A 26,723-nucleotide genomic window follows, 5' to 3' on the forward strand; every position below is an offset into this window, starting at 1 on the left:
TTAATCAATATCCTAACAGATTTCTGTCCTTCTATTTCTACCTGGCTGAATAGAGAATTGGGTTAAATATTTTATAAGCCTCCCTGCCCCTCCAGTCTTCAACTGTCACTTTACATTATGTCACAACATGCAAGAACGATGCCTCAGCCTGCCTCATGCTTCCTTACAGTGAAACCCTGAGTCAAGTGAAAAGATCATCTTTAGGACCTGAATGTGTTGCGAGGGTGGGGGATCTTGCATGTCACTGTGAGTGTATGGGTCAGATGGAGGGGGAGGTCAGATAAGTGCCAAGCACAGGTGAACAGGGTTAAAAGAGACAGTAAATTATTCATCTATGCAAATTACATCTATTATATGTGATCAATGCACGTGGAAACAAAAGATAGAAAATGAAAAACGCAAAGATTTAACTAAAAAGAAGGTAGAAAACATTAGCAAAATGATTACAGTTCTAAAAACATCTACAATAGCTGAAGACAGGGCTGAACAAAAAGTATTTGAAGGTGACCTTATTGATATTTCTTCTGTGTACAATCCTAACAGAGAAAGAGCGATGTCTGCTGCAGATTTCTCCCTAGGATGTTTGAGTATATACAGACACAAAAAAAAAAGAATATCTGTCAGCACACAGCTTAAAAGACTAACCTATTCTCAGGTTTAAATCACATCCACACACGAGAGGCTTGATGTGCAAAGAAAATCCACCAGGACAGCAGCTAAGCTAAGTATACAAGTATTTATTCTGTCACTGAACCAAAATACCTCTCAAAGCTTAAGAAAGGGAGTATAACATGACTTTGACTTATCTATGAAACTGTATAATATTTCACCATTCACTAACTAAATCCAATAATCACATAAAATCCTGTTGAGACATCAAATGCATGTTGACTGAGTCTATGGGCAGGGGAAAATGATGCTCACCTCAACTGAGAGCAGAGTTGCACTTTGTACACACAACTCAGGAAATGAATTACTAGAAATACATGATAACACAAATACAACTATTATGTGTAATTTGTCTGCCTTTGTGTCTGTGCTTACTATAATGAAAGGTGTAAGATCCAAATACCCACTGGGTATTTGGATCATCAGCAGAGAGGACAGTGCTTAACAACACACCGCACAAAGAAAGTACACAGAGTGCTGACATCTGGCAGCGTCGCCCTGACTCAATACACATCCAGGTATAGTTTCAAATCAAGTTTGGACAAACATCTGAAAAGGGTAACTTAATTCACATTTAGAACTTTTATCACAATAGATAACAGTGAGCACCAGTTTGAACTTTAAATAGTTAAATGCACTATACTGCTAAAAATTATAATTCTATTTTTGACACACATGTCTCAATGTGAAACTACAGTGCAAAACAATATTTTATTATCTATCAGCGTTTTTGATTACAATGCTGATCTTTTACTGAATTGTACTCCTGTATTATTTATTTTTTTGAATTTTTCACAGTTTATGTTAAAATTACATTTCTAAATGGTGAAACATCTCCACTGACTCTAATAATAGGTTTAAAGAACAAAATATTCTTGGTGTTGGTGCAAGCAGAATAAATAATTTAAGCATTGACCTTTTGTATTGTGTAAACACTGCCGCTGAATCAACTTCTGCGAGAGTTGTTTTCAGCATACATGAACACGAGAAGCAAAAAGTAGTACTTTCATACGGTGGCTAAAAGCAGCAGGTACAGGAAATGGTGTGAGAAGAGGTGTGAGTGTGTAATATGCCTGTCAGTCTACTAGAGGATAGCAATCAGTAGCTAGACTTAATGCACCCGAGTTTTCATGCCTAGCCTGTAGCCAAATACATGACACGGTACCCTCTAGTGGACTAATGGGTGTAGAAAATGCTTCAGTGATGTTATATGGGTTTCACATTGATATCAGTAACCTCTGTCATTAACCTGAAATTCACCACAGATAAGAAGCCTTCAACGTTCTCTGCTGGTTGTATAGTTATAAAGAATATTTCTGGAATGATGCATCCATCCACTCTTTCTTCTTTGTGAAATTTCAATCAGACTTGAAGTCTGTGTGACATGAAGGAGGCAGATCAGTTCACAACCAGAAGTAAACATGTCCTGCCTTATGCTAAATGAATGTGAAGCCAAATATAGTCTCACTGCATCATCAGGATTTTACATACACGGCCCCTCATGCAGCCTCCATTGGCCAACAGACAGTGTTGGGCCACTGTGGAACAATATTTGACCACTCATCACCCTTAATTAAAACGTGCTGAAAGCACGCTATCGCAATCAAAAAACCTTCAAATGACAGCAATGCGAAGCAAGTCAAAACTTAACAGTGTAAACATTGAAACATTTTAAGTTATATTCCAAACATGTATTTGAATTGTGTCATTTAAAACATTCCATTAAAAAAAGGTGCTGACGGCTAACTGTTTTGTACCTCTAGTGCAGATGCGAGCTTGCGATACATGCACAGGATAATCACATAAACACACAGATACTGTCGGTCCAGACTTTCAGTCTTTGATAATCACTCAGAGTTTCCTTCAGCAACATCACAGGCTTTGCTCAAGCAGCGGTGTGAACACACCCAGCTAGCCACACACACACACACACACACACACACACACACACACACACACACACACACACACACACACACGCACACACACACAGTTTCAACAATCAATCCATGGGGCACTGAGCTGAGAAACAATTGTGTACATCAGCAAGAAAAATAATTGAATCCCAAAATAACTTATTGCTCCCTCCTCCTCCCTCCAAACATTGACAAAGGCTGTTAAGTAAGCACTAGTAGAATGAGAGGGGATCAGGAGGGGGACCAGAGGGAAATGGGCTGATGACTTCGACTTAATTTGTGTTACAGATGGATAACAGATACAATACACAAACACAGAAACATCTACCAGCTCAAGGCTTCGCAGGGAGAAAGAGTAATCAGACTTAAGGATCTTCAGGAAGGTGACCATCATGTTTTGTAGCAGTGATGCCGCAATAGAAAGAAGACCGGGAGGGAAAAGCACAAGAGGGAAACACGTCTGCCTCTATCACCGGTCATTGACAACTGACACACCTCACCTGCTATAAAGCCTGCAGGTGCCAGAGCGGACTGCACTGCCAGCAATAAACTCACTGTTAACAGAAAAAATTACAGTCATCATCAGATCCTATTAAACTAAATAAAATAATATAAATATATATGTTCAGATGAGTTACAAATTAAAGGGGGAAAAACAACTAAATACAGTTTTTCATTAAAAGTCTTTCACCGCTACAAGCATCTACAACTAGAGGACATGGATCTCTTCCAAACAATATGTTCCCTCATGTGGTGTTTTGATGAAGATCCCTGAGTAACACGTCAGTCAAAAAAAGGTGTTAAACTGAGCTGAGACCTGTTCAATGCAAAAGGCAACAGTATGTTATTCAGATGGAAAATATAGGCATCTATGTTTTTCTTCTCATTTATTCAGCTTTGTCATCCGTCTGTATTTTTGCATCCACTCAGCATCATTACACTGCACTCTTCTGGATGTAATAGAAACTGCAGTTATTTATTTCTCCACACATTAAGCTGGATTTTGTGTGTACAAATATGTTTGCAGGAATTAGTTTAATGGCAGGATTTTGATGTGACTTGTCACAAAACATTATAAAACAGAAATGATCTTTAATTGTTATGAAGGTTTCAGACAAGAAAAATAGTTACTTTTTTTATTATCCAGTTTTTGGAGTATATATACACATTTTCTTTTCTTTCTTTTTTTTTTTCCTGTATGTGACATTTAAGAGTTTTACCAGGCATTTTGACTTTTTCAAAAGAAACTGTTTGAGGGGAACGTTCTTCTTTTGTTAACTGGCCACAGACATAATTCACCAGCCAACAATGTAAATGTTAAAATGTTCTTTGACAGCAACATTTATTTTTTATCAAAACCATGCCCTTCACAACGCAAAATATTCTGCAAGTTATTGTAGAGCACAGACACACACGTGTTCTGTAAATACAGCACACATAGACCATATAAACTCAAGTGCAACGCGAATCATTGCTGATTAACACCAGCTTTTCCAGCATTCATCTGAAAGGAATAAGACTTGGCAATTAAAGTGTTTGCCAACTGGCTCGATCTTTACTAATATCACACACACACACACACACACACACACACACACACACACACACACACACACACGTGCAGGGCCAATCAGGAATGATTAACTAGTTTAGTAAAAGCGTATCTGAATTTGACACGACTGGACAACCGGCTTAAACAAAGACCTGGCCACTCGCTGTTTGTGTGTGTGTGTGTGTGTGTGTGTGTGTGTGTGTGTGTGTGTGTGTGTGTGTGTCTGTTTGTGTTGACTGAAACTAAACATTGTCCCTGTTGCTGTTAACAAATGCCCAGCATGTGCACTTTGTCTGAAGGCACAAGTGCATCAATAACTAAACAAAGCAGTGTCATCTTCAACAGGGTGAATGAACATGAAAGACCAGTCACTGATACAAGGAGGTATTCTGAAGCCCAGTCTATACTACAACATAACTGAGGGGTAGATGGTTTGCTATTATTGAAGTCTGTCTCTATTGATTAGTTGTTCAAGCTAAATCTAATTAACTTTTGAGTGCCACATTTAAACATATAAAAATGTTATGGTCACCTGCAGCTTCAGTGTCATATATCATCAACAAAAAGCAGATATAACCAGTGGTACTCAAGTATAAGTACTCACATCAAACTGTAAAAATGCACTGCAAAGTGTGAAACTATAATCAGAAAAACAACAAGTAAAAGTGTCAATTTAGTCAAATGTCTCCTTTGACTGTTATTGTTACTTCATCACATTATTGCTGCAGATACATTTAAGCATGAAGTTCAACTGGTTGAGGGTGAGCTCGTTGTAATTCTTTTCTTTTACTAATGATTATTATCATTATTGATCAGCTGCTAATTTCCTTGAAGCTGGAACCATAAAATATTTGACTTCATTGGCTGGAAAAGGTAAATAAATCATCAAATAAATTTGAACTGGTAATTTAATCTAAAACATGTATCATATTTTATAAACATTTCTTCTGTTTTTGTTTTCAGCAACTAAAGCTGTTCAGTCGTGATATAAAATGTTCAATAGTTCCCTCTGAACTCCAGAAGCAGAGAAAAACATGAAAAGAAAGTCTCAGTACTTCAAGTAAATATTCCATCGCCCATGTGCCAAAAGATTCTGATCAAGAAAATCTCAACTACAGCCTGTGACAAGTCAAAACCTTGACTTAGACTAATGCAAACCAAGAATACACTTGAAGAATACAGTAACAAGGGCTCATAGCAATGGTCCAAGAATCTAATATTCCCATACTGACTTCCCGCTGACACCTCCACAATGACTGGAGACAGAATAGTTACCAAAACCACAATCTTTCCCTTACCTCAATCAAAGAGCTTTTGTTTTCTAAAACCAAACAACAGACAGGAATCAGGATGTGAAGCTCGGTCTCTGGAGTCACAGTGCTATGCTTCATACGCCCACCATCCACCCTGACCACCTCCCCGTGACTGCGGTGCCCTTCAGTCACTAAAAAAAAAACATGTCTCTCACCACAATCCAGCAAGCGATGATTGTTTATCACCACAATTTAGATGAGAAAACAATATTATAATAATTGTATATTATATTAATAATATATAAGAGGGAATTCTAAGTGACAGCAGGAGTTGTATGAAAGTTTGTGAGAATCTTTTTGAGGCCAACTGTAAACTTTTCTCCCTGAGCTCCCTGACCTCCTCGCACACCTGGACTTTTGCTTTCACAAACTGCAGAGTGAATTTGGGTCAGACGCCTCCCTGATGGTTTCCAGTGATGGACAAGAGTCTAAACATCTAAAGTGACAAAGTATTTGTCCAGTACTGTATGTCCTGGTAATGACTCAGGAGTAAGGCAAATATACTTAAATTTAAATCATTTCAAAATGTACATAGTGTATTGAGGTGAATGTCGACCTTACAGAATATTAGAAAAGCAGCATTAAACAACAGATTAGTATAGTTTGACTGTAATCATGACAACATGAGCTCATTATGTTTTGTTTTTGTTTTTTTCAGGAATAGAAACCAACTCAGCCTTCTGTTTTTACTGTCCACTTACTATTCAGGATCCACAGGTGTGATGTCTATCCTGGGAGGAGCTCCAAAGGGCAGGGATGTTGGCCTTGCCATGATTTCATCGTCAGGTGTCCGCGACCTCTCCCCCTGACGCCATGACAACGGAGGCAGCTGCAGGTTGCCCGAGAAACGCCGTCGGCCCCGACGTAGGTCGACCCCCAGCGTGCAGGAAGGAGCGGTGAAAGATTCACTGAGGCAGCAGTCCGGAGGCTCTTTGGTGTCCTGAGAGAAGACAGAAAGAACGACATGAAAGAGGAGGTATGTCCATAAAATACAGAATACATACAGAATACAGTTAAGATATTCATTCATTTAGTCATTCATATTCATTTAGGTGAGGGAGGGTGAGCCTTGCCTTTATTAAAAACACACAATCTTGTGCTTAAATACCTGTGTTTTTCCCACTTCATCACCTGTTTGCCCACTAAGTGGCGCCATAGGTTATTTCCTGACTGAAACTGGGGTCACAGTGTAAGGCACAAACACACCTCTTTTCAATTATCAATTTGTATGCAAAATCTCCATCCATACAATGTACCCAGACATTGCTCGACATCTACCATTTTCTTATGATTGCTTAAATACATTTCAAACAAGATCCACTGAGCCATTTCTTGTAAAATATAAACAGCATGAATCCCACATGATTCTATGAAATTTTTTTCCCCATCATCTCTTCACTCATCCTTCCTGTGAAGCCTCAACTTGTCTGGTATATTTACTGGCTTAATTTGTCTTGTTAGGCTGCGCTGTCTGTAGAAAACTGATTGCGGGGCATAAATAGCCATGTTTATTCCTCAGCCAGACAATCTAATTACATGTAAATCTGATGGGCATGATAAATCTAGACAACTGCAAATGAGCAGAAGACGGAGAGTAAAATGAAGCATGTGTTTCTATTTGGTAATATTTGTGTATTGTAATGAAAATATCATATGTCTACAGGTACATTGAACCTCTAACAAGACAAAGCGGTGAAACATTACTCCGAGACCTTTTATATGTCTCTGCCACTCTCCTCTGGATGTTATCTCATCAGCTCGTGTTCACAGTTCTGATATCCATATTTATCAAGCTTCTCAGACGCAGCTCAAGAAATTATTCTCATTCTTTGAGAAGGACTAAAATATGTTTTTTACACACTTAGCATGGAGCAGAAAATGCACCCCTTGGCTTCTGTCCACTCTTCTTCCAGCAGTCATTCAAAAATATCAGTTATTCAATCAGGTCAATTCTTTCTTTCCCTAAACCACTCAAACTCTCCCAGTTAAATGTGAGCTGTGCTTATCATTCATTTCCGGTTGCTCAGGTTTCATGTACAGGGGATAGTTAGAGGCTAAAATAGCTGCATCTAAAAAGGACACCTGGTAGCACCAGATGATGTGCATGCAGAAAAATCACCTGCACTGGCAAAATGTAGAAGATTTTACACACCACCATGGTGACACCCAATTACACTGGACCTGTATGTACCTGTTGTTAGTTTCTCATGGTTGAATTTATGTTAACTATTTTTTTAAAGCAGAGAAAATTAAGTCTTTCTTTTTATTTTTTAAGTAGTATGTAATGAAGAAATAAGTGACAGTATTTTCTGCATATTTCAGGCATCAAAGCAAAGAGAAATTTTAAGTCATTTTGAAACAAAAGAAAACAAATATTCCCTTGTTCTAGCATCTTTCCTGTGAGGGATTATTGCTTTTCTACGTCTTACGTGAATATTTTTAGGTTTTGGTTGTTGGTTGGACATTTGAAAATACAACCTCGGGCTTTAGGAAAGTGTGAAGGGAAACTGTCACTCTTTACTGGTATTTTATAGGCAGAGTAATTAACCACTTAAGCCGTAGGCTATTTTTGGGAGTTTCCGCCTGCAAAAAACATCCCCAAACTCAATATTTAATAATTTCACAACTGTAATGCCAAAATGGACAACCTTGGGCTCGATGGATGAGGGACACTTGGGAGGATTTTGAAATACAATAAGTCTCTCTGTTCCCATTACCAGGCCAGAGTATGATTTGAAAAAAACCCAGCAAAAACATTTGACTTCTACTTTAAAGTTCCAAGTTTGAGAGTAAATAACAGCCTTATATCAATGATTTAGTGAACACTAATGTAATTCAATGTGTTGTAGAAATTCTGAACTGCAACTTTACCAAATTTGATGCAGAAGAAATTAAGTACAACAATATTTCAACCAATTTAGACATGGTAGTGGTAGACCCAGGCGGTCTTTCCATTTTAGCCATTTAGAGATGCTTGATACCTACTGGGTCTCCAGTAGTGAGCACCCCTCCCAGTAAATACAGCTCTCACAGCAGCTCTTCTTGGCTCCAGTTGCTGCTCTCTGCCTACTCGTGGTTTCTGTGCATTACCAAACTAACTACAAATTGCAGGAAATTGTGATGGAGGGATTGCAACCTCACATTATTGTACATTTACTTTTAGCTGTGTGGGCGCCGACTTGTCCCCCCCACCCCCCGCCCCCTCCATCCCCGAGGCTTCATGGAGCCAAACAACTTCTGACTGTTCAATCAGCGCTAATGGCAAACAAGGAGAGTAAAAACTATTCAGCTTGCATGTTCGTGGTAAAACAGCACAGCAAACTCGCACTCATAGCCTCAAGCCACGCTTTTTCATTCTGCTAAATTGTATGTGTTGTAATTCACAATGTAAAACTCTTTTCTGTGTTTTGCATTTTTTTGGACTTGATCCCTGTAACTGTAACTGACTGTAACTTCAGTCAGCTTGGTACATGATTGGTCAAAATCAGCTCAGTCAGGTTGGAGCTGTATTGCATTGCGTGCTGGGCTGCCCTTTCTTTTGCCTGATAAATTATGTTTGGACTGTGTGTCTCACTGTTTTTAGTCTGCATTTTATCATTTTATATGTTTAGCCGCCGGGCCCACACTGCGAACAATTTCCCTTTAATATATTAAAGTTAATCGCTCAATCATGGCAGCATGCAGGTTCTCCGCCTGCAAATTATGCGGGGTCAATTTCTTGTCTTAATATTTCTATAATCGTTACCATTTATTTCTCATCTTATGACACAAATCTTTTCCTTTATTTAGTAAATTTGTCAAAAATTATTTACAAATATGTGAGTGTATAAATTTAGACTTTCCATTTTTCAAAAGGCCACCTACAACTACATTCAGTATGATAGGACAATAAATATTATTCCTGAATTAAACTGCTCGATTTCCTCAGTACCTGCACAGACTATTAGCGTGCCCTGCCCTCTAGTGGCCTCAACATAGACCACATTCAATTGAGGACAAGACTGATTTTTATGTATTTCTCCTTATGCCTTGTTCCTTTCAAAATTAGCATCTAAATTTCAGACAAATAGTGTAATAATTAAATAATCAGCATATAAACAAACTATTTCGAGTTTAAATATATGGCAAAAGGTAGACACATTATGTAATTAAATACAAAGCTGTAAAAAATGATTTACGATATGATATTGAAATAGGCTCTGCTGCAGTGGCCTCTGCAAGAAAAAAAGCAAGACAGAAATAAACAGAGAAAGTTCTGCTTTCTGATGCTGTGGAGAGAAATTTGCCTGGAGAGCCCAAGAGTCATGAGTAAAGGAGAAAGAGACCATAACACCTTTCTCTGACAGCTCAGAGGGGAGACAGTTTGGTAGAAAGACAAGGGCAAAGTGAGATATGGTGATAAGAACTGCACTGCTGAGCAGAGAATATGAAAGAAAGGAAGGAGGGAGATTGGTGATATTAGAGCGATGAGAAGGCCATAGAGAGAGAAAAGATTACATATAACACAGAAGAAATGCCCGAGCAGTAGAAAGTATGTAATGATCAGAGTGGGTAATCAAATATCAGAGGAGAAACTGTTGTTTACAGCGATACTGAATTTCATGTCAAATCTAGTCACTCTTATAATTAATTATAAGTGACAACAGTTTTCATACTGTCATGGATCAATTTGTGATGGTTGTATTTAATCTGCATCTTGATTAACTGCATACTTTCGTAAATTGTTCAAGACATAATTTACCTTGTAGTTCATCTATTGTAATAAGAGCCAAACAACATGAGCCATGATCTCATACAGGAAGAAAATGTTTAGCCTGAAGAACCCCATGATTGCAAAGAAAGTTGAAAGAATCGGAGTCATTTCCCCCTTTTTATACACAAATAAGTCTTTTACTTTCTTTCCTCACAAAATTGTGAGGTAGCAGGGTATTTGATTGACTGAAAGACAATATAGAGTTGTGTGGATTAAAAGTCTACAGCAATTAAGGCGGTCTGATGAGTCATCAGACTCAAAGCTGTGACCAGGTTTTCAATCACTAAACATAGAAAGGTATAGAAATTCAAGGATATAGTTGGTAAATGCAAAGCTGTGACTACAACTTCAGTCATTTTCCTACTTTCTTTTGTAACTTTCCTAATTCCCGTCTTTTTTTCAAACTCGATAGCACTGCACAAGATATTTGTAAATCCATTACTGAGTTTGTATATGAAAGTTATTAGTATCTACTAGATAGTTTCAAAAGAATTACTCAAATTGGTTGCACCATTATAAGTTTAGTAATGTCGTAGAAGAATATGATGATCAGTTAAAACAAACAACGCTGAAACAGGATCTAACTCCAACAGTGGTATCAGCCTCTGAATGTAAAAGGCTGTAAAGGAAATTTCAGATTTACACTTAAGCAGAACTGTTTTTAAACAGTAACTGGCTGTTTGCAAAGGTAGATCTGGTTTACTTGCCCAACTCTACTAAAGAGCAGCACAGCTGCTTCCCATTGTTTTATATGTAAACTTTCTTCATGATGGTTAGGTCTGGCTCAGGTGTCCCAGATTCGTGCTGTTTGTCTGGGGGGCCTCCCATGATGCATTAACACTCCCTTCTTTATTTTGCTTACCATGCATTTGCATTTATATGCTACTATTGCATGTTGTTTTAATATTTTTGTTAACACTGACGTTTTAATGTGGTCGTTTGTATTTGCTTTTAGCCCTTATAATTGTAAAGTGTATTGGCACCACAATTATTTTACACCATGAATAAAACTGAACTGGAGGGCTGTCTCCAACGCAGAGGAAAGGCCAACAACTTTGACTGCCTTAGCTTATTTATGCATTTCAATTTTAAATCTTTCAGCATTATTAAACAGTACTTCAATCAAATGTCTGCTCAGATATGTGATCACAGTTCATTTACCCTCTTTCAGTTTAAACAGATCATATAACAGCCATGTCAGTTGGCTGAGTTAGCCATGTAACACTTACAGCTGGCAGTTATGAGCTGTAAACATTAACAACTCATTTCTATTGTGTTGTGCAAACTATGTTAAACATGACAAGTAAATCTTTCATAATATGCGGTTAACTAGGCTGTTATAATCCATAAAACTGTGAATGTACCAGCTGTTTGTGAGCTCTTTGCACGAGCTGTTTAAAAGTTAAACTTTGGTAAGAAAAAAAAAAAGAAGGGAAAACTAGAAAAAAGGCAAGGTCTTCAAGCAACTGTGCTTCTAAAGGTTTATACAGTTCAACAGTAGTGCCTGCAGATTTACTACAGGCACATTTGTGCGTGCGTGCGTGCCAGGACAGGTCAGGCGCAGACGTCCATTAGCCCATTAACTGCACTACCACCATGGCCTCCTTCCTGGAACCACTAAGTACCGAGACAGTGATGGACTCAGTCTCACACACACAGACACGTCATACAAATGAGAATAATGTCCTTTCAACTGCGTAAGCGCAAGAGTCCCAGCAGTCAGGTCACAAGGCCTCAGTGGCTGGATAAGATTAATATACCAGACAATAATATGCCTCTGCCGCCTTGTCAACACTAAATTTATATCACATCATACAACACATATGTCATGGCCTTTTGAGACTGTTCACTCCAGAAAAACTATAGTAGAGAAACCTGAAGCAACCTTTTGCTGTCAAGGGACTTATGACCATCCTCTGCAGAGAAACGAACAGGAAGGTCATCTATGTTTACAAGAAATGGAGCATGATGTCTTTATAACACGGCAAAAAAAAAAAATCTGTTAACTGTTTACTGTACTGGTACAGTACTGGTTTCCTTTAAAACAAAGAAAATGTTTCTCTACACAGTAGTTGCAGATCAACAAGTCCTCCCACCTGAAAAGCCATATAGGCTTTGATTTGACCCATAGGAGTGTATTGGTGGCAGGAGATATGCTACAGAATCACTGTTAAAAAATAATACCTTTTTACGATGCGAGATTGCTATCATAAAGGTTTGGTTAGGTTTAGGCACAAAAACAACGAGGAGGACTTTTTGGGAGTGCAAGCTTTCCTCTCCTTATGATGTAAAAGTTGACATTTTATCATGTTGAATGGTTTGTAGTATAGCCCAACAGATACACAATTGTGGAGGCTGATACTGACATGCATTATTGAAAATATATGTACTGCACAAATAAAAATAAAAATAAAAACTGTTTACTTGCCGCACTAATGGCATCATCCTTGTGGGATGTCCAGATGTAGTGTGTAAACAGTGAAGTCAAATAACTAGATACCGTTACACAACAATGTCTGTGTCCATGAGTTGGACGTATTTGGAATTTCTTTGGGGAATACTTAAAAAAAAAATACTTGAAGAGAAAAAACTTGAAATAGTATTGTCAGTGCACCATTCACTTAACTGATATATTTTTTTGTTTCCCTTTGTGCTAAATGGACAATGAAATGTTTACTTGTTAAAAAAATTGCTTCCTTAAAACAAATATTGGTGTTATTTGCGAGTTTTCTCAGACTGTAAGCGTAATACTTCACGGGGCATCCTTGACATGCTTCCCATTTCTCACTTGCACTTACCAACACTCAAATCCCTCCACACTCTTGCCATTTTGACACCAGGGGAACAAAACAACAGCGAGGACATGAGGAGATGAGCGGAGAGAAAAAGAAAAAAAAAATACCTGCTTCCCATCAGTTAAAAGGAGGTACAAGGAGTGCGAGAGGGAAGACAGGCTGTTGATAGGGAACGGAAGGGGAAAAGGTCCAACAGAGAGGATAACAGCAGGAACAGCTGTGGTAAGAGAACAAGAAGAAGGACTTTAGCGAGAAAGGTGAATAAGGCAGACAGAAAGCGAGGATTGGAGGGATAGCTGAAGAGAATGAAAGCAAGAGGAGTGAGAGTGGAAAAAAAGAGGGAGGGAGGAGAGCACTGGGAGAGCGACTGAAAGAGACTGATTAGTATTGTATAAAATAAGACATATTCATCCACAGATGAGCATAGTGTCTGGCAAGATGCATATGCATTTTGTATTGTACGTATAGTACTGCACAGTTTCTATACGCAGGGGGGAGAAACATCCATCTGTGCTTTAAAAAATTGCAAACACAAGTGGAACATGTTTTGCGGCTAAATGTGCTCGCGGCATGTTTTCATGGAAGAATAAAACAAACAGTGGTTGGTTTATATACTTTATCAGTGACACTGTGTGTTTAGATTCTGCTGTATTTAAGATGGATGCTTTGAAATTTTATCTTCAGACTGGAAACTTTGTATTGTAGTTTTTTAAACACATTTTAATATCTAACAGAGTTAAAGTAATCAGAGAGATTTAAAAGACAAAACTCAAACAACGTAATAAGACTTTGGATTCAGGAAAAGCTTTTCATGTTTTCAGCAACGAAAGAGATAGTGTTGCCGTCTTTGAATAAAAGGCCATTTCAGGACAATAACTGCATTTGCTTGATTTATAGGCTGCTAAAAGTGATGAAATATTCTTCTGGGCTTGACAGAGGAACAGGATATTAATAAAACTGTTTGGTGAATTATTATCCCTCCTTTCTTTCTTTTATCATCATCTTTTCTTTATCACTGTGAAATAGCCTGATCCCCGTGTCTCCGACAAGAGATAAAATAAATTGCCTACTTTCCCTTTCCATAGCTAAATGTGTGACGTGTGATAAATTTAGCTTGTCGGGGGGATTTGAGCACAAAAACACGCAGGGTGTAATTCGCTGCAGGCCATTTTTCGAATGATTTCAGCTTCATTTATTTGGTATGCATGCACGGACAGTTTATTGGAGTGACAGGGATGACAGGGAGATGTAACAGAGAATGAAAAACAGACTGAGATCCAGATGGAATCCGTCCTCTTCATCTGTTTGTCTTTGATTCAAGCATCCCCCACGCTCCCTTTAATGGAGCTATTTGCCTTTTTTATAATTCCATTTACGCTTTAATGTAGGGCTTTTGGTGTTGTACTAAAACAGGTCAACAAATGGTTGAATAAAATGACCAAAATCTCATCCTGTGTTATAAATTAATACCTGTGAAAGATTATGTTATCACCTGATAGAGAGGCAGCATATCTACATAAAAATATGGGCCCCCGTAAACTGATGTATGGAGAGTTGCACCCTTTCCATCAATATAGCATGTTCTCCAGTATGACGATTGATGATTTCAGGTATTATTTGGTCTAAATCAGTAATTCTCAACTGGTCATGACCCAAAAGTGAATCATGAGTCATGAAAATAAAAAGTCAAACTTTTATTTTGAAGTCAACAACATTTCTGCTGCTGTGCTTTTATTTTGAAATGTCTCTGGGGCTCGACCAGTTGAGACCACATGACATGTGGATGTGACTAATTTTATCTCCTGGTTTTAGACTGTCAAAGCAAACAATTTAAATATTTCAAAATGAAAAACTATGATGGCCATTTTGTACCATTTACCAACATTTTATGAAACAAAAAATGTATTGAATAATTGAGAGAATAATTTGCAGGTGTGAAAACTCATGAACTCTGCTATGATGGGAGGTTTGGCATAAAACAAATATTTTTTTTTTTAATCATTTTTGGTAACAAATTCCTAAAATCTCAGTTTGGGCTTTCTGCACTTCTTTAATGCCTGATACATTTATTGGTTTCAGCTTCTCAAATGTGATGATTTGTTTTTTCTTCATTATACAGGACAGTAGACTAGATATCTATAGAAACTGATCTCTTACTGAGATAAAACAAAACATCTTAAGACAACATGTTACCTCCTGGGAAACTCTTAGGGCATTTTCCACAATTATCGGATATTTTACAAACAAAAAGAGAAAACAAACAAATGCAAAATCTGCAGATTAACTGATTGATTAAAAAAATGGCTTTTGAAAGTACTTTAACTTGACTATGTTCATTTTATAAACTTGTTTCAGAAATGTAATTTTTGTTTTAAATGAGATTTCTGATTTCTACTGAAGTATTCTCTCACTTTCAGTAATTTTAGAGCCGATGAAAAGTGGCATATACTGGAGAGACAGATATATGATGTGTTGTTACAATTAATATTAGGCATGGGTATTTCAATCAAAACTACGATTCGAAATTTGCTCTGAACTATTTGCTGTTTTTTTCCAATATTCGCCCATGTACTAATTGATTTTGGAGATTAAAACGACTATTGGAAATCCGTGACCCATCCCTAGTTAATATACCAACCGCTTATTGAACAGAAAGCACCACATGTAGCAGGAGGACATTTAGAGAGTGAAACAGCGTTGTCAAAACAATGGCAGGCGATAGACTGACAGGCAAAGTACAAGAGTTCACAGTCCATATAATCCCTGGGTGCCACGGCAGAAGAGTTATAGTTGCTCTGGTAATGAGCATCACTCCTCCTGAGCAGACACAAAAGAGAAAGAAGAGGGAGGATGGAGGAAGATTATAGTGTGCGTGCGTGTGCGTGTGCGTGTGCGTGTGCGTGCGTGGACAGAAACAGTAGAGGGAGTCGAGATAGAGGTCATTAAAAAGAGACAAAATGTGAATGAGAGCAGGCCACAACAGAGAGAACAGGAAGAAAGGAGAGAAAAAGCGATGAACTGGTGCTGGCTAAAATTCAACCCTCAGCTTCCAAGTCTAATTGGAGAATGAACAGCTGTTCAGTTTGACCCACGCTCCCTGTAAATACGAGCTCAACAGCCAGAGTGGGAGCGTGCGGGAGAGCTGTAGGATGACAGAAGAGATGGATGGTGAGAGAAGTGAGAAGGACAGACAAGGACTGAGGTTGGCTCTAAAAAGCCTCCGTTTAAGTGAATTCAGTCAAAATCGTTCACAATAAGCATCCTAATGACATTGATTATTATTTAGGTCATTGCATTTTTATATTGTACGACTGTAGAATATACATATTTAGATATTATTAAATAATACATAATCCGCGCTGTTAATCAACGGTTTGAATTCAAATTCAAAAATATTTATTCAATTAAAAACATTAATGAGAAGAGACTTTAAAAGGTTAAATTAATGCTAACACCGAAGATGGATATATCATAGGATGTGGAACAACTTGATGAAAGTGATGCATGCAGAAACACTTTCATGCAAACACAAGGAAATAGATTTTTAACAGATGGAGCAAAAGGTCAGTCGAATGCTCAGAGTACCTTTAAGTGTGTATTCACTTGTGGAGTTAAGGTGAAACACACAAAATATGCAGAGTCACATACAAATGGTGGCATGTATTCAAGAGTACTCATACAGACAAGGAGACACACAACGATGAAGAGCCAATGCTGATCAGATCAGCGCTGACTAGATGTGATCTTCATGGGAATGAGGCCATTAGGTCTGGGGCGTTAAGACATTATTTACCCCACACAACACAGTCCAATAACACAGAGAAACATTACAAGACTGGAGTCAAACACTCCCTGTGCATACCAAACCCTAATCACCAGGAGGCCTTTGTTTGATGTCCGGGTGGGTGAGGGATGTGAAAGTGGGCTTATCAAACCTAAAGTAAAACATATTCAGGTCGTCAGCCAGTTGGGGATTTCCCACAGTGTGGGGGGATGGTGACTTGTTGTCTGAAAGGGTTTTTGGGTTTTCCACACTGACCCTGGGTCATTGGCTAAAAAGCTGTTTTTAAGCCAATCAGCGTAGCTCTTCTTTGCTGCCTTGGTCTCCTTCGCCAGTCCGTTCCTTGTCATGTTGTACAAGAATCTCTCCCCACTCCAATCAGCCTCCTCCTTGACCTGACGGAGCTGCCTGAGTTTTACTGTAAACCAGGGTTTGTTGTTGCTGTTGTTGTTGTTGTATGTGCAGGAGGTTTTGTTCGGCACGCACATGTCCTCACAAAAACTGATGTACAGTGTCGGTGAGTTCATCCAGGTCTGTAGCTGCAGCCTCAAAAACACTCCAATCAGTGCAGTCAAAGCAGGCCTGTAATTCCACCTTTGACTCATTGGACCATCTCCTCACAGTCTTGACCACAGGCTTATCTAATTTGAATTTCTGCCTGTAAATCGGGATGAGACGAACCAGACGGTGATCAGAGAGTCCCAGGGCTGCACGGAGAGCGGAGCGAAAGGCGTCCTTTATGACTGTGTAACGGTGGTCCACGGTGTTTGTGTCTCTAACGGGACACATAACATGCCGTCTGTATTGTGGGAGTTCGTGGCTGAGGTTTGTTCTGTTATAAATTCCCAAGAACAATGAGCAGGGAGTCCGGATAGATTTTCTCCACATTATTCATCTGGTCAGCCAGGTGTTGCAGCGCCTCACGGACAACGGCCTCGGGTTGGTTTGTAAACACCAATCAGAATAACCGAGGAGAACTCCCGCGGCGAGTAAAACGGTTTGCAGTTTATAATCAGGGTCTCCAAGTGAGGGCTGCATGATTTCTGTAACACTGTGACATCTGTACACCAACCTTCGTTTATATAAAAACTCTGCTACGCGATCCGCTCGGTGGAGGTGGAATCCCGACAGGTGAAGCGTAGAGTCCGGGATGTGCTCACCAAGACAGTTTTCAGTGAAGCAGAGGGCGGCAGATCTGCAGAAGTCTGGATTCTTTCCGTTAAGGAGCAGCAGTTCGTCCATCTTGTTAGCCAGAGAACGGACATTCGCCAGAAGTATGGATGGAAGCGCAGTTCGAAAAGCTCCAGCTCGCTTCCCATCCGCAGCGCCATCTTGATAGATGATAGATAATCCAATCTAAACGCCAGCGTTATGATAGGACAAATTATTAACACAAACTCTCACAAACATATCCACCCAACACTTAAATCCAATGTTCGCTAAGCATCACCAGCTAAACCAAATTCCTTCTGTTAAAAAAAAAAAAAAAAAAAAAAAAAAAATCTAATAACACTAAACCTCACTGTTCCAGGAAAACCATTTACTGTAAACACACAGGCTTTACTGTACATGGCTAAATGCATGCACACAAGCCCATAACAACAACAACAATAACAAAAACACTGATTCTTAACCGTACAGACAACACCATATTTGAAGTGCCTTCATCTGCAGCATAACATTATTCTGAGTGCCCCTGATGAATATTTTTCTTAGGTCCAAACACCCCCACAAACATGACCTGTCACAACTGACGGGGCCAAGGTCATTGGACAAACAAATCAGCATTTCCCAGCATGCCTTCTTCCCTCTTAACTTTTGAGAATAATACAACCAAATTAAAACTGCAAGCAGTGATATGCGGGCCCTCGCACACTGCACGTCGGGGATCCAGCGGGTCGGGGCCGCCGGCTCCCCGACGTGCAGCACGCAAGGGTCCGCATATTACCGCTTGCAGTTTTAATTTTTTTTTCCCTCGATCTCGTTCCTTATTCTTTAAAAAAAAAAAAAAAAAAGCCTTTTTTTTGGCGGCTTTAACATCTTCAAAAATTCATGAAAGTTGGTGTCTGAGGCATGTGCAAAGTTTTGTGAGGTTTGGAGCATCGTTTGACCTTAAACATCAACTTACTGTGTCATGGCAAAACATCAAACTTAGCTGCATCGCCCTGGCTACACTCTACACTCTACACAAAAATAAATTTTGGGTCACTTTTTGGACTTTTATGACTTTGTTTGAATATTTCGGACGACATAATATGACTTTTTTTTTTTTTGTCATATTTTGGACAAGTTACTTCTCACTGTGAGGCAACTGCTCTAACAATGAAAAAAAAAAGTATCTTTTGGACTTTTGTATTGTTGTTGACCTTTGGTTTGGTATTAGTATGACTGCGCGTACAAACCCATACCTGTGTGTCTTAACCTGAGAGGGACTCGCCCCCCTGTGAACCACGTGGCTTACCCTTATAGGGATTTGCTCTCCGTGAACCGTGTGGCTTATTAAGGGGACTCACCCTCCGTAAACCATGAATCATGTGTGATACCTGAGCGGGGCTCAAACCCGTGTCTTCATGAGGTCGTTTCCAGCTGGGGGTCAGCGTCGTAGACCGCTGGACTATCTTCGGCACCAGACAACGGGTCGTGGCAGGAGAAAGTGTTTCACGGAGTTCACACAGAGCCAGAGCCTAATCCTAATCTTAATCCTAACCCTAACCTACAATCTGGTTAATTCAACAGGTAAAAGATTCTACTTCACCAAGGTTGCTATTAATGGTTCAAATTCCACCTTTTCCTGTTGATGGTAATTCAACTTTTAGTGAAGTTGAAACTTTTGGAGAAATTGAAAAAGTTTTGCATACACTACACGTTACAGGAAGATACTTAATATCACTGCAGACCCCCGTGAAAACATGTATATCTACTATCCAAAAAATGTCTGCAGCAATTTTGGTCGCATTTGAATGAATATTTAATACGGTGGAGTTATAGGTTGCAGTGAGCCAAAGATTTGTCACAATGCTGTCAAAAACAAGCAAGCAAGCAAGCAATGACAATGTCATTTAAGGTGCAAGTTCAGAAACAAATATGCTGACTTTAAAAGGAATAGTTTATCACCACACTTGATCTTTTTATGTCAAAGAGGGATGTAAGAAGATCAATACCACTTTCATGTCAGGGCGTGAAACTATCAACTCTCATCTCCAACTTTGTTATTAATACAGATACTAAAAGCAGAGGGTAACATCTATCCCAGCTCTCTCCTATGAGAATACGCCAATGGAGTTCACTAATTAACAAGATTTATGCCATTTGTAATTATCATACAGTCACTATTTCTTGACAAACAACAGTTTACCCATCAGCAAGGCTTGTATCCAGCATTTGACTGGTTGCCCTCTTCTTCCAGTCTTTCTGCTAATCTAAAATAGGCTACTTGGAAACCTAAAGACACTGAGAAATATTATGTCAAAGAGGAAATATTCATACTTTAGTGTTTCTCTGTACCATTAAATGTACAGTTAATGGCCCCTAATGCATGTGTTTATGAACTTCAAATCAGTTTTCCAAACCCCACTGGTCCCTAAAGTGGAAGTTTCATTTTCTTCTATGTCTCTCCACAAGAAAGCAAAAGATCAGACTGAGATCCAGATGAGTGCTATGGAGCAAAAAAAAAAAAAAGAAGTTGACATCACTGCAATATTAGATGTGCCATCATTAAGTTACTGAATTGCCTGAGAGGTGACATCATCCTCTACCCCTGCATCTGCCCATACAAAAGTGGAGTGAAAACTCTCAGCTGTTTCATTTGTTCTTTATTCTCACATTTCACCTCCATTCAATAGCTATTTCTACCTTTATCATTACTAAAATATTTACACACCCAGACACCCTTTTCTAAATCTCCTCTCCAAACAGTGTTCCTGACAAAAACACAGATAGACTGAAGGCTCCAGGGTGGTTGTGGGATGTGTTAATTTGAGGAGCGTGGTCCACCGATATCACAGCCAGGGGTGAGACCATATTAATCGAGCTCACTTCTCAAGAGTCTGGGAGCTGCTCAAGGAATACTCTAGGTTTTTGTCTTGTTTGTTTGTGATCCAATGGTTAAAAGAACATTGAGTCACAAACTTGGATGCATTTTTGGAAAATACTGAAAGCTTAACCATCACACGACCACAAGAAAAAGTTTATAAATCACGATCAGAGGGTGGAGAGAGAGAAAAGAGTGAAAATGTAGTGAGAGAAAAATTAATCCAATAATGCAATAAAGCACACAATGTTCAAACTAACATGTACAGTGACAGAGAAAAACTGAGTAATGCACACCCACATGTTCATCTATGGGCTGCTTGAGCAGAAAACTCCCACTGCCACTGCAAAGTGGACCAGTGCCGTAAGCGCGTACTGTATAAATGTGCTAAATATCAGACATCCCAAAACTGCATCCCACAAATGAACGTGATCGTTTTTCAAAAGCAATTTACATTCAGTTTGGATGTGGATGGAGTGTGGTGTTAATGGTGTGGAGCGAAGAGTTTTAAAAGGATGAGAGAAAGGAAGAGAGTTATGTTGGAGGAAGAGAGAGCAAGGCATAGCAGAGAGGACGGACACAGAGCGGAAAAATGTAAAGCTTTAACAACAAAGTATACCGTCCTCTATCCTCTGTCCTGCTTCAGAGCCACAACTAAATGGAACCTACATGCAATTTCTTGAAAGCCTCAATTGTTAATGATCCTCACTCTTGAGAAAAACTAAAAGAAAAATCAGTGTCCGTCTCTGAATTTTTCTGTCTGCTCATCTGTGTTTATGTCTCCTTTCCTGTCTCTATTATTTAATTGATGAACATTTCGTGTAAAAAAAAAAAACACCTTTGGTTAGCTCTTGATCCTGAACAGCAATGACGGCTCATTCTAACATCTGCCGTCAAAAGTGGGTTGATAAATGTCAGGTATGTGTCAACGTTTATGTAACTGGCGAGATATTTTGGGGACATTTTGACTTACATTGTTGGGAGACACTGTGAGAACACTCCTGCTCTTCCTCATCTTTCCTTGAGTATCTCCCGTGCTGTCCAACCACAGCAGCTTCACATGCAAACCTGGAAAACACAAACATAGAAAATTCATCCATCACAAATAAAAACTGTTCATGTTAATTATCGATAGAGTATAACTGTGCTATTTTGGACACTCATTGCAATTTAGTTGACTTCTTTTTACCGCAAAGGACAAAACTAGACTAACTCTTTATTCTAATCTACACCTCATCCTAGATACTCCCAAGTCCAAGTTCTACTTCCTTTCAGGGTATTTCTGCATTAATTGTGACCAATTTTGTGACACGTGTACATAAATATACACATCTCCCTTTGCATCAATATTAAGTTTATGAAAGGGCCTTTCTCACTTATTTTGGCTCGCGTTTCTAGGAGTAAGATCAAGGCTTAGCAAAAATTCCTTTGCCTTAAGCTTAGCTCTTCTGAGGGACACATATCAGCACAATGACACTCCTGTGCAACACACCAAAATCCGCGATAGACGGGTATGTGATGATGTGCAAGATATTCTTAAAGATCCCACAGAAATAACTGACTGATAGAGCAAACATGATCATAGCGAGCACGTCTGTATTTTCTGTGCTTTTTTGCATGCATTTACTTTGACAGTACAGACAGATGTTCATCGCCAAGTTGTTCTGACCTTGAAAGGTGCATCTCAGGACCCAAAATATCAAGATATAGAAAAGCCGTCAGCACTCCAACAAATGTTTTGATGTGGTGCTAGTTTATGTACAGAGTCTACATAAACCATTTGAAAATCTGGCTTTGTGAATGTTGAATAACTGGGTCACAGGTTCATCAAACTGATTTATAACAAACAAACTATAGTGCCAAATATCTATATTTTAAAGCTAACAACCTTAAATCAAACCAACAAAAATTGATAAGATAAATTAAAAAAAACTCTATCCACTGTAAGAATATCATTTTAAACAGATTATGTAATACGATTACACAATATCACTTAAAAAGCACTGCTGCTGTCTGACTACTTTAAGTCTGCAAAAAATATTGTGCACTTAAAAAATAAAAAAAACAGTTTATCGCTTCACACAGCTCGTGTTTTAATATGTGTGAAAAGAGAGGGGAATACTAACAGACAAATGAACACAAACTAAAATAAAGACACATCACATGATGTTTCTGCCAATCGGCTTTTCGCCTTCTCGCTGCGAGCTAAACACTCTACAAAATCACGTCTGTTTGCTGTCCTGGCTCCTAAATGGTGGAATGAGCTCCCCAACAACATCAGGACAGCAGAAAGTCTATACATGTTCCGCCGCAAACTAAAAACACACCTCTTCCGACTTGACCTTGAATAGGTAGCACTTCAGTAGCGCTTAACATGGCACTTACTGATAGCGCTTTGTAGTTTGGCTTTCTTGAAGAAATTGTATTTTCTTGATTCTTGTTGGCCTGGGTTTGTACCTTCATGGTTGTAACGCAATGTAATGATGTGATCACTGAGCATGCGTGTGAACTACACTATTTCCCTCACAACATGCACTAATCAGCAGCCTTTATGTTTCCCTGAGCTCTTCACCTGGTGCTTTCAAATAATCTTCTCAATCTTTGAGTTTTCTCTCCTGCCTCAGCAAATTATACATTTTCTTTTTTGTAATATTTCTTCTCAATAACACATGCAGATTAAACAGCCAGCTAATGAAACCCAAAGCAGCCTTAATGGTTCAGCACACTTTAATTCCCCCCCATGCTAATCATTCAAAAGCAGCGAAAAAAGATCAACTCCGCAGCCATTCAAGCTCTCACTAATGATCCAATTCAGGCAGTCGTTAAAAGACCCCAAGAACTCATATGTTCCCCCTGTGACTCAGGATTGTCCCTTTTCCCAGTATAGGGAGAGACGATAAGATGAGCTTCAACAGAGACAGAAAGCCAGACAAAAAAACAAGACAAAAATGATGAGTGAGAAATGTGAAGAGGATGTTTTTAAGAAGGACAGGCAAAATTAGATGAGCAGGGGTTTGGAGAATGAGATGAAGATGAAGGCAAAGAAAGGCAAAGAGAGCTACAAGCAAGCAAGTCAAAGATGATTTAATGAAATTAAAGAGAAGAGGCCGGAGGTTAAAGATATAGTTTGAAGGATGAGGCGTAAAACGGGAAAGCAGAGGAAGAGACAGAGACAGGAAGATTTGGCTAAGATGAGATGAGGTCTTCCTCCGTGAGAAGAGTTTGGTGATTTGAGAAACGCACTTCTGCAGTTTCCTGGCAGCAGTTTACATATCTCACGTTTGTATGGCCAATTTATTGCTGCAATAGGCCATAAAGTGGCTTATTTCAAGAGTAAACACAGGAAATATCGATGATAGACCTGCAAAGGCAACAAAACCTGCTTCCCAGAAAATTCCACAGTTAAAGCTACCCAATTAACACAATCCATCATATTTATCCCACATAAAAAATTATTCTAAAACAACTATCAGTGGTTTAACAAGGAGTTTTGCATCGGACCAGTCGAGACACCAAGACATGTCTGGTTCCATCCAAGAAATGGTCTGGCACAAAACCCCTCGTACAACAGCAGGTTTTGTACACTTCAGTTTTTGTATTTAATCTAATGAGGTGACATGTTAGTCAATTTGCTTTCGAGGTTCTTTCCGCCGAGCTCTGACTGCAGCTATAGTCAGTGGACATGCCCGGCTGGCTGTACCTGCAGGTTACCACACAGGAACTCCCAAAGGTCCCGCACCAAATGGCACCACCATAGCTGCAAAGCTAACATAGCTAGCAGTAGATCCCTGCATTTGAGAGACTCACACAGTGGTTTTGTGACAAACCTGGCAAAAGAGCTAGAGCGGACATACCAAGAGAGTATCAATTTCTTCCATTTTTTGTTGTTGTTGTTGTTGTTATTATTATTATCGTACAGTTTGGGAAATTCCAAAACAAACAAGAAAGTAGGCTAATTTGTTTTGCATCAATCTGTCAGTTAAAGCAAAGGTTTGCAGCGATTGGTTGGTCAGTGTAGCTCGACCTTTGTGAGCGGAATGAACTGCGCTGGACACGCTGCACACATCCACGCTGAGCCGTTACAACACACCACATACACAACCGTGTCACGCATCTCAACAAAGCAGGTTGCAGCTCAAACTTTGAGGAAATGACTGCGTTCCACAAAAACAGCCAGTTTTGCTATTTGCCACTTTCAGACTTTGAGGCTGATGTTGCTCACAGACTATTTCTACTTATCGATGTGTCCTTCCCCTTGAATCTTTCATTCAACTCACACACCTGTGACATTCAATTCCAGTGTGTCCTTGCTGCCGTTTCTGAAGTTGCCATGGTCACTTGGCAAGCCGCAGCATTAAGGTAAAGCTGTCGAATCATAGTAAACAACAAAACCAAAGGCAAAGAGATGTATTCATGAGCGCAGCCGGCGTGTTAACACTGATAACCATGAAAGCGGCAGCAACGGCTCACTGACCTCAAGCAACTTAAGTGTAATTTCCAAAATGCAGAAAGATGTCTGTATTAAGCTGTATGCAAATAGGGTCATGCTGCCGTTTGGAAATGACATATGTGACTTATTACATAACACATTGAAAGGTAAATGAAAGTTCTTGCCCTTGATGCAGATGGATCTTGAACAGACAGGACAACCCTGAGGATATATCACCATTATATAAAATCCCCATCACACCACCTTAATGAAGTGAAAGATGCAAAACCTATGAAAACGAATACGTTTTTTTTTTTTTCTTACACGCATGGAACTATTTTGGCCTTACTACTCAGCACCTGTATGAGACAATAAATGTTTAGTGAAATTCACTTTCACAGTATCATTTGTCTACCTTTTACAGCAAACTAGGCAGTTAACATTTACTGTTGGCTGCTATTGAATAGAAGGTCATTTCCAGGATAACTTGAGGGCATGTGTAAGTTCTAATAGCAAAGTTGCTGACATCGAATACAAATCTTGAAGGAAGGCTAATTGCCCTACAATGTGGTTTTCCTACATCACTCTGTTTTGTACCTCAATGATCCGTAATGGACAATGTTTTCCAAAACAGCCTTTTTTGATGCAATGAGAATTGTTTATCCATCCATTATCTATACCCGCTTCCTCCTGTACAGGGATACGAAAGGAGGCTGTAGCCAATTCCAGCTGACTTTGGGTGAAGGCAGGGTACACCTGTCTATCACAGGGCCAACACAGAGACCGGCAGAAACAAAGACCGTTCATGCTCTCTTTATTTGTTGAATCAATTAACCTGAGATGCATGTTTCCGGATGGTGGGAGGAAACCAGAGTACCCGGAGAGAACCCACACAGGCACAGGGAGAACATGCAAACTCCACACAGAAATGTCCAGGTCCGGATTGGAACCCGGATCCTTTTTCACACTACTGTGCCACCCATGATTATTTAAATAGATGCAAATACATTTGCTGAAACAGCTTTAGAAATTCCTTCACTTTGGGATTATTAAACATAATGCAGAAATTCCAAACTTTCCATTTGACTTCATGCAACAATTAATTTATGTAAATGTATAATTTATGTAATTGTAATTTTTTTTTTTTATTATTTTATTGTTTGAGTTTGGGTTTTTTGGAGCAGAAACTTCTCTATTTTATTCTATAGCAATTTGCGCTCATAATGCTTAGCACTTGAAATACATAATTAGTTATTTCTTTTAAAAATGGGTATTTTATAGAGCACATGATCAGTGGCAAGGCTTCTCTGTAGGGATGACAATCAGTTCCAGTTATCACCATCAGCAGATAATTAGTGAGTACACAGGAAATTTGCGTTATAGAGCAGAACTGAAGATTGTGCCTGGAAGCACAGATGCACAAAGATTACTGCTGTAACCTCGGGAGGAAGCATGGTACTAACAAGAAGCATGAGGCGTGTGTGT

General features: G+C 39.1%; 1 protein-coding gene across 2 annotated transcripts in view; it reads right to left on the reverse strand.

Moving 5' to 3' along the window:
* Positions 1-26,723, reverse strand: part of pde4ba (phosphodiesterase 4B, cAMP-specific a) — a 164,175-nt gene that overhangs the window by 123,522 nt on the left and 13,930 nt on the right. For both annotated transcript variants that reach the window (XM_069153187.1, XM_069153189.1), the window contains 2 exons: positions 21,783-21,877; positions 6,152-6,390 (listed from right to left, as the gene is read on the reverse strand). In XM_069153187.1, coding sequence (XP_069009288.1) covers positions 6,152-6,390; positions 21,783-21,877 — 334 coding nt within the window. The remainder of the gene's footprint in view (positions 1-6,151; positions 6,391-21,782; positions 21,878-26,723) is intronic.

The sequence above is a fragment of the Embiotoca jacksoni genome, unplaced genomic scaffold (genome assembly GCF_022577435.1).
Source record: "Embiotoca jacksoni isolate LCO1_2020_lvr unplaced genomic scaffold, fEmbJac1.0.p SCAF_19, whole genome shotgun sequence".
NCBI lineage: Eukaryota > Metazoa > Chordata > Actinopteri > Embiotocidae > Embiotoca > Embiotoca jacksoni.